The 8,977-nt window shown below is 39.6% G+C and overlaps 1 protein-coding gene across 1 annotated transcript in view; it reads right to left on the minus strand.

The window, feature by feature from the left end:
- The window catches only part of LOC120858167 (cyclin-T1), a 40,871-nt gene extending 33,224 nt beyond the window's left edge, over nt 1-7,647 (minus strand). The window contains exons 1-2 of the mRNA XM_040234056.1: nt 7,400-7,647; nt 3,460-3,541 (exon numbers count right to left, since the gene is read on the minus strand). Coding sequence (XP_040089990.1) covers nt 3,460-3,541; nt 7,400-7,560 — 243 coding nt within the window. The 5' untranslated portion in view covers nt 7,561-7,647. The remainder of the gene's footprint in view (nt 1-3,459; nt 3,542-7,399) is intronic.
- Between the last annotated feature and the right edge of the window lie 1,330 nt (nt 7,648-8,977).

An 8,977-nucleotide genomic window follows, 5' to 3' on the forward strand; every position in this document is an offset into this window, starting at 1 on the left:
GCTGACATATTGAGTGCAGCACTTTCACAGCATCAGGATTTGAAATACTAAACTTGACCTTTTAAGAGTCAGTTAATGAGAGTAATATACACCCAAATTTGTCAGCTATTACAACACCTGTGTAACAAATATTAGAAAATGCAACATAAATACACACATATCAAGTTGCTCACCTTTACTTTTACATTCCCCCACTTGAAAACATTTAAGATAGTATATATAGAAATTCAATTCAGTTCAGTTGCTCAGTTGTGTCCAACTCTTTGCAACCCCATGGACTATAGTGAGGCTTAATTTCGTCTCAAAAAATGAATGCAATGCCAGGATTTAAGTAAAAATAAACCAGTCATTTTATCATGTCCACTAAAGGAATACAATTTATGCAATCATAAGTAAGTTCTCTCCAAAGGTATTGGAAATACACTATATCTTGTTCTGAGTGGAGGTTATGTATAAATAAAATGCAAAAAAGAATTGTGCTGCACCTCAGACTTGAGTGCTTTATGTTGCTGCTATTGTTGGTTTAGTCACTAAGTCCTGTCTGACTCTTCTATGACCCCATGGACTGTAGCCTGCCAAGCTCCTCTGTCCATGAGATTTTCCAGGCAAGAGTACTGGAGTGGGTTGCCATTTCCTTCTCCAGGGGATCTTCCCAATCAGGGATTGAACCCACATCTCCTGCACTGGCAGGTGGATACTACTGAGCCACCAGCGAAGCCCATGCTTTATGTTATACCTCTATAAAGATTTAAAAAAAAATTTTTTTAAACGCAAGAGCTTTAGGCTCCGAAACACTATAAAAGAGTTACAACAAAACAAGAAAAGTATTCATGGCACATGGCACACAGCTTTGATAGATGAGAAAACCAAAATAAAATAGGGGCAAAAAGAATCAACAGAGAATTTTTAAGTCAATTCTTCAATTTCACAAGAGCAATGACCAACAGGCAAAAGAAGTTCAATTTCACTAACTGAAGAAATGTAAATTCAGAAAATAGGACTCCCACTATCTTGCTCACCACTCTATCCCTAGAACTTGACAAATATTATTTCCTAAAATAATGAGTATTTGTTATTAGCAAGGATGGAGAGAAAAGAACAGTCTTCCACAGTGCTGGAAACAATGTATACTGATATAATCTTTCAGTAAAGCAAACAGACACATAAAAATCTTTTAAATGCATACTCTTGGACACAATTCCATCTATAGGAACTTATAAAACAGTCATGTGTACCAGACTACTTTATATAAATTATTTTTAATACAATAAACTATAACAACCCAAACATCCACCAATCAAAAGCTGGTAAAATAAATTATAGGAACTACTCAAATACTATGTGCCCATTTAAAATAACAAGAAAATGCCCAATACATAAATACTGTTAAGTGATAAAAGGCAACTGCATAAGAGTCATATAGTAACAAGTGATTTTTATAGAAATACGTAAATGCTGGTACTACAGGCACAAAAAAATGTCTGAGACGCTACTGTCAAAATGTTTATCAAAAGTTACTTTTGGAGGATGGGATTACAGATGAGCTTTTACTTTCTACATTGTACATGCTTGTATTAATTTTTACCACAAGCATTTATTACCTTTGTAATAAAAAATTAACAAGAAACATGTATGAGCACTTCACAGGACATACTATGTATCAATGCCACAATGTACTAAATCCCCTTAAAGTTGAATTCAGACTCAACACAGCTAAACCCTTAGAATTAACATCCTACAGGAGTCATATTTTTCATCCATTAATTCCAGAATGTTCCTAAAATCAGTTCTCTAAAGAGGATCAATAACCCCAAATTAAAAGAATCACTGGATTCTCGAAAAGGTACTGAAATCCAAAAGAATATCTCTATATTGGATAATTACCAGATCATCCATTCATTCATTAAGTTTACTGAAGGTGCTTTAGAGGATACACAGAAAAGTCTCTGTCCTTGCTAAGATAAATACATAGAAAATAAGACAAGATGTAATTTAAAAGGTAAAGCAGGGGAAACACACCCACACATGTTGCTGTTTAGTCAGAGTCGTGTCTGACTCTTTCCTGATCCCGTGGACTGTAGCCAGCCAGGCTCTTCTGTCCATGAGATTTCCCAGGCAAGAATCCTGGAGTGGGTTGCCATTTCCTTCTCAAGGGGATCTTCCCAACCCAGGGACTGAAACCGAATCTCCTGCACTGACAGGTGGATTCCTTAGCACTGAGCCATCAGGGAAGCCCATACATACATACATGCATACATACATACATACACACACACATACACACATACACACACACACACACACATGCATAGAGTGGACAAATTGATGTGAGATGTATTTCACCCTGGATTTCAAATCTTTACCATAATAAAAGAAATGTAGAAAACTTTTAGAATGGGCAAGACAGCAATAGACTTCCTCTTCAAATACCATTTTTTATCTACTACTTTCTCTTCTAGAGCTATCAGACAGCCTCAATAAATGCTTCTCTCTCTTAAGAAGAATGTGTTCCTGGCAATCACAGGAGGTAGAGGGATTAAAGATAGGAGACAGCCAAAATGACTGAATAATCTGCAAAAATTGGGAATATTTAATCCACAAATCTAAAGGGTTTCCTGTACAATTATTCCCAATAATGAGTCCACTAATATCTTGCTTTTTAATTTCTTTTCCTATGGCATAAAAAAGAGATTCAAACCCTATTATCCTAAGGGTAAGTCTGAAACACCTTACCTCAAAACATAACCTTTTCTTTAAAAAAAGTGAAATATTTGACTCATAAATCCATATGAAGTAGTCATCAAGTTCAGCCCTATTATCTTGTGATTTTATTAAACAAATATATTCTTACCTGCAATTGGAATATCACTATTCACTTGCTTCCAAGTCATTTACAATAATGTTAAATAGGACCATTTCAGGTAGCAAAACTGAAAATAGCATTATTTACAATTCTGTCCAGAAAAAAAAAATCCCTTTATTACTATTATTTTATTTTTCTCCTCTTAAAAGTCATCACCCAGTCATCATATAATGTACCTTCCCCTTCCAACCAGACACTGATTGGACTCTTTTCAAAAAGATTTTTAGAAAATGTAAATGACTAACATTCACTTGTTTTCCTGTGCCCATATTATTAACCAGTTCAAAAGTTACACTTAAGTTAGTTTCCCCTTTAACACTACTCTCCCAAACCAAAAATGTTAACTCTAAGTGTTCAATGATCTATTAGAGAATCCACCTACACTAAGAATTCACTAAAGCTAAACAAGTAGCTAGACATTAAACAGAAAAACTAGAAGGCTGGATTCAGAATAGCAGTGTCATACATAATGAAAGTGATCAATACTAAATTCTAAACTTCAAACCCCAGTTCAGCAGCAAAGATCAACCACAAAAGAAATATGAAGTTGAAATTAATCACAAGAGAATTATACCATATAGAAAAATTATACTTACATTTCGATGGAACTGTGTAAAGGACTGAATCATGTAGAATCGATGCATGTACACTATAGCAGTGTTGATCGTCAATTGTGAGCTAAAATGTCCAAGTTAAGGTCCCAAAACAGACAGTACAATCCCCCAAAATACAATCTCTATATGCCCCCAAAAGGACCATGCAGCCAAGCACAGTAGATGCTCTTAAATGAAAATCATGCTTACCTCTTGGCGGTGTGGAGAAAGGGAATTCTCTACCCTATTGGTGGGACTGTAAACTGATGCTGCCACTATGAAAACCAGCATGGAGGGTCCTCAAAAAACTAAAACCAGAGTTGCCATATGATCAAGCAATCCCACTCCTAAGCATATATTCAAAGAAAATTCTTCTAATTCAAAACGATACATGCACTCTAACGTTCACAGCAGCACTATTTACAAAAGCCAAGGCATGGAAACAACCTAAAGGTCCATGGACAGATGAATGGATAAAGATGTGGTGCCTATGTGCAATGGAGTATTACTCAGCCATAAAAAAGAATGCAACAAGGCCCTTTGTAGCCACATGGATGGACCTAGAGATTATCATACTTAGTGAAGTCAGAAAGAGAAAGACAAAATACCATGATACCACTTTTATGTGGAACCTAAAATGACACAAATGAACTTATTTATGAAACAGAAACAGACTCACAGACATAGAAAACAAACTATGGTTACCACAGAAGAGGGCAGGAGAGAATAAATTAGGAGCCTGGCATTAGTATACAAACAACTATATATAATATATACATATAAGCAAACAGATAACAGCATAGGGAACTATATTCAATATCCTGTAAAAAACCATAATGGAAAAAGACATTTATATATACGTGTAACTAAATCACTTTGCTGTACACCAGAAACACAATGTTGGAAATCAATAATTATAATTCTTCAATTTTAAACCAAGATATCATACTTGCCTCTCAGAATTAAAAAGCAAATCTGTTTTTATCAAACTATTGACACTTAACACAATGCCTTCTATGAAACAGGTATCACTATAAACTTGCTGAATAAACAAGGTCTCAATATGTGTGGACCAAGAAGGACCACAAACAAAACTAAGACCTAAACCTGTCACCTGTCTACTGAAAATCCTGCCAAGGTGATCCATTAGCACAGAATCTCTCTTCACACTGATTCACAACACCCTTCCCTGATCTGTCCTCTAGGTATGCTTCTGCTTATCTCATCTTCTCAAGCCCTCCCTGATCTGCCCCCTAGGCTGCTGCTCAGTTGTGTCACCAGGCTTCCCTGTCTTTTACCTTCTCCCAGAGCTTGCTCACACTCATGTCCACTGAGTCAATGATGCCATCCACCCATCTCATCTTCTGTCGTCCCCTTCTCCTCCTGCCTTCAATCTTTCCCAGCATCAGGGTCTTTTCAAATGAGTCTGTTCTTCACATCAGGTGGCCAAAGTATTGGAGTTTCAGCTTCAGCACCAGTCCTTTTAATGAGCATTCAGGATTGATTTCCTCCTAGGAATCTTTCCACTAATCTCCTCATCTTCTAAGCTCCAGCAATTAACTTTTCAGTTCTACTTCCCTCTGGCAACCAAACTTTCTCATAAGGTGATCCCTGGGACCAGAAACACTTTGGTATTTAATGAATTATTTGATATTCACTGAAAAGAAAAATTTCGATTTTAATTTTTAACACAATTTTTAAAGATTATGCTCCATTTCCAATTTCTACAGAATATTGGTTATATTCCTCTTGTTGTAAAATATAAAATACATCCTTGTAGTTTACCTCATACCCAGTAGTTTGTACCTCCCACTCCCACCCTTACATTGCCCCCTCACCTCTCCACACTGCTAAGCATTAGTTTGTTCTCTAGATCTGAGTCTACCTTTTTGTTTCCACCAGTTGTATTCCTTAGGTTCCACATGTAAATAATATACATTTGTCTTTTTCTTTCTGACTGTTTCACTGAGTATGATAACCTCTAGGTCCATCCACATTGCTGTAAACGGCATTATTTCATACTTTTTTATAGCTAAATAGTATTCCATTGTCTATATATACCACCTATTCTTTACTCATTCATCCGTCCATGAACATTCAGTTTGCTACCATATCGTGGCAACTATAAGCAATGCTGCTATGAACAACTGACTGACTGAACTGACTGAAGTCGCTCAGTCGTGTCCGACTCTTTGCGACCCCATAGACTGTAGCCTACCAGGCTCCTCTGTCCATGGGATTCTCCAGGCAATAGTACTAGAGTGGATTGCCATTTCCTTCTCCAGGCTATGAACAATTGGGTGCTCATATCTTTCCAAATGAGTGTCTTTGTTTTTTCAGATATATACCTAGGCATGGAATTGCTGGGTCATATAGTAATTCAATTTTTAGCTTTTTGAGGAACCTCTATTTGGTTTTCCACAACAACTGCACCAATATACACTACCACCAACACTGTCCAAGGGTTCTCTTGAAAAGGGAAATTTCTGAATGCCTTACTTAAAAAGACCTCAGAAAACAATGTGGGATATACACAGATGGGGGCTTCCCAGGTGGCCCTAGTGGTAAAGAAACCACCTGTTTACTATTGCAGGAGACGCAATAGACACAGGAACAACCCCTGGGTCAGGAAGATTCTCCCCCTCCACCCTCCCCGTAGGAAATAGCACCCCTCTCCAGTATTGGCAACCCACTCCAGTACTCTTGCCTGGAAAATCCCATGGACGGAGGAGCCTCGTAGGCTGCAGTCCACGGGGTCGCACAGAGTCAGACACGACTGAAGCGACTTAGCAGCCAGTATTCTAGCCTGGAAATTTTTATGGGCAGAGGAGCCTGGCAGGCTACAGTCTATGGGGCCGCAAAGAGTGGAACACGACTGAGCACACAGAGATGAGACAGTACCACAGTAATACACACACAAGGAAAATACTAGGATGCACTAAAACAGAATTTTAAAAAATTTAACTCAGTACGGACTGGATTGCTTAGGAAACACACTGAATATGGGCACCAAAGACACCTTTTTTCAAGTGAGGACAACCTTAAGAAAGAAACATACAGCCAGCAACACATTTAAATGGAAGTTGCGCCCAAAAACAAATTTTTTACTTCCTAAGTGGAAAGAACTTCAAAACTCTACAGTTTTCTCTGCTACAAAATGACGTTTTCTGACCAAACACTTAAAGTGGAAAAAAAAACCCCAATAAATCTTTTAAATATGAGAAAAACGAATATACATTAGCATTTTGAGTAACTTAAAACCCCAGTATTTTATAAAAGATTTTTCAGAACATTAGATCTGTAAGTCTACTTGCCTAAAAACTAAACTGACATCGTTCCTTCCTCTGAAATACTGTAAAACTCTTAACAGTAACTACTTTTTGAACATATAAGTGCCAAATATTGTGCTGGGCATAGAAATCAAATTCAAGAGGTATCATCCCATTTTATAAACCAGTCTTAAGCAACCAGTAAGTGGAAGGAACGGATTTTAAGCCAAAGCTGGGGTATTAATTCTAGGCCACCCTTTTAATAACCCTCAGGTACTGAAATTTCTCAAAACTCTCTTTACACAGTAAGTTTAAGGCAGCCATCAACAGTGAAACCTCCACTAGACACTTTGGGCATAACAGAAAATCAGAATCTCAAAGTCACCAGAACAGGAGATCACAACACACCGAAATGGGACTACTACTACTTTAAAATACAAAGTGGGAAGGAAACGCATTCCCACCAAGGCTGGTGGCACGGGTGAGCGAGCGGGAAATTAACTCCGCCTCGCTTCCCTCTCGCGAACACTTAACTTTTGCCCATCGTAGGCTCTCCTAACTAGACACCCAGTCCTTGCCCACCCTCTTCCCTTCCTGTCTAGCAGACCTTGAAGACTGGAAGCAGAGCAGGGCGAGACCGACTCCAAGGCCGAAGGCCTAGGCCGCAAGGATACACGTTAAGACGTTGGCCCATGTCCTGAAGCAGATTGGCCGCCTGCTGGCGATTAGAAAGTTCTTTATCTGGATCTAAGCCAAAACGACGAGACGGGCTATTTTCCAGTTGTTCTCGAGTAAAATACCACCGTTTATTGTTGTTCTTCCTCTCTCCCTCCATAGTGCTTCAACCAGAAGGCAGCGGCGGCGGCTGCAAGCACTTCTCGGCGTCACCTAAGCGGCGACACACATCCGCTATGCGGGGGCAACTGCGACGTGACGAACTTCCGCAAAGGCCGGACGGCTAGGTTGTGACACGCTTCCGGGGAGGAAGTGCTAGTTAAAGGATCTACTTCCGGAATGGACCCCTGGTCAGGCTGCAGCCGAGTTAACAGCCAGTAGGTGATCAGAAAAACCTTGGTTCTAAGACACAGGCGCCAGTCATGTGACCCTGGAAAGGCAAGGTGGGGTTAGGAGTTCTCGTTAAAAAAAAAAATGTCTCCTCTCGCGAGAACTATTTTGAGCCTTCGCGCCCTGAGCGAGGGGGCGAGGCAAAGGCTGTGGGTGGATGAGGCTCCCGCCCTCGCGCCGCGTGGCGGTTTCTCGGAGAATTTCGCTTGTGACGGAGGTGGCTGTACAAAATGAGGCAGATAGAGAACTTGACAGAGAAAATGGGTAAGAGTGTCAAAAACTGAAAAAAGTAATCAAAGCGAGTAGCCCTATCGTATATCGTAACATAAAGCCACCGGAAGCTCTTGAATTCGTTGGTAGCAGTATAAATTACCCATTTGAAAAGCTTCAACGCGTAGCTAAAAGCCTCGAAAACACTAATGATTCGCCACGCTGAACCAATTTAAAGGAATAAAATAAATTAATAATTTCATTTTATTAATAATTTAGTGCTTACCACATCGCTGACTCTTATTCAGTCGGAACAACCCGAAAAAGTGGTACTATCTTAACCCCATTGTATGACCGGATGAACTAAAACTGCTCCTTCCGTGTGGAAAATTCCACTACCATTCTGCGCATGCACAGGTTTTTTAATTCCTGTCCACTGTCAAGCTATATCCCCGCTCCAAGCTTGAGGACTGTTTGTTCCTAGGCAAGATACTTAACTTATTTGTACCTGTTATAAATGGTATGCTGCTGCTGCTAAATTGCTTCAGTCGTGTCCGACTCTGTGCGACCCCATAGACAGCAGCCCATCAGGCTCCCCCGTCCCTGGGATTCTCCAGGCAAGAACACTGGAGTGGGTTGCCATTGCCTTCTCCAATGCATGAGAGTGAAAAGTGAAAGTGAAGTCCCTCAGTCGTGTCCGACTCTTTGCGACCCCATGGACTGCAGCCTACCAGGCTCCTCCATCCATGGGATTTTCCAGGCAAGAATACTGGAGTGGGGTGCCATTGCCTTCTATATGGTATGCAGTACATACGATTTAGGTTCTGAAAAGGATTAAGTGATTTGATAAGTTCCAAGCAGTTATAGTAGTACCGGGCACATAGAAAACATTCAGTAGGTTTCCTCATAATATTTATTACATTATGTGAAGTTGAGGGTAGGAACAATACCATCTATGCTTTTGTATCCTTAGCACC

This window comes from Oryx dammah, unplaced genomic scaffold (assembly GCF_014754425.2).
Source record: "Oryx dammah isolate SB20612 unplaced genomic scaffold, SCBI_Odam_1.1 HiC_scaffold_29, whole genome shotgun sequence".
Taxonomy (NCBI): Eukaryota; Metazoa; Chordata; class Mammalia; order Artiodactyla; family Bovidae; genus Oryx; species Oryx dammah.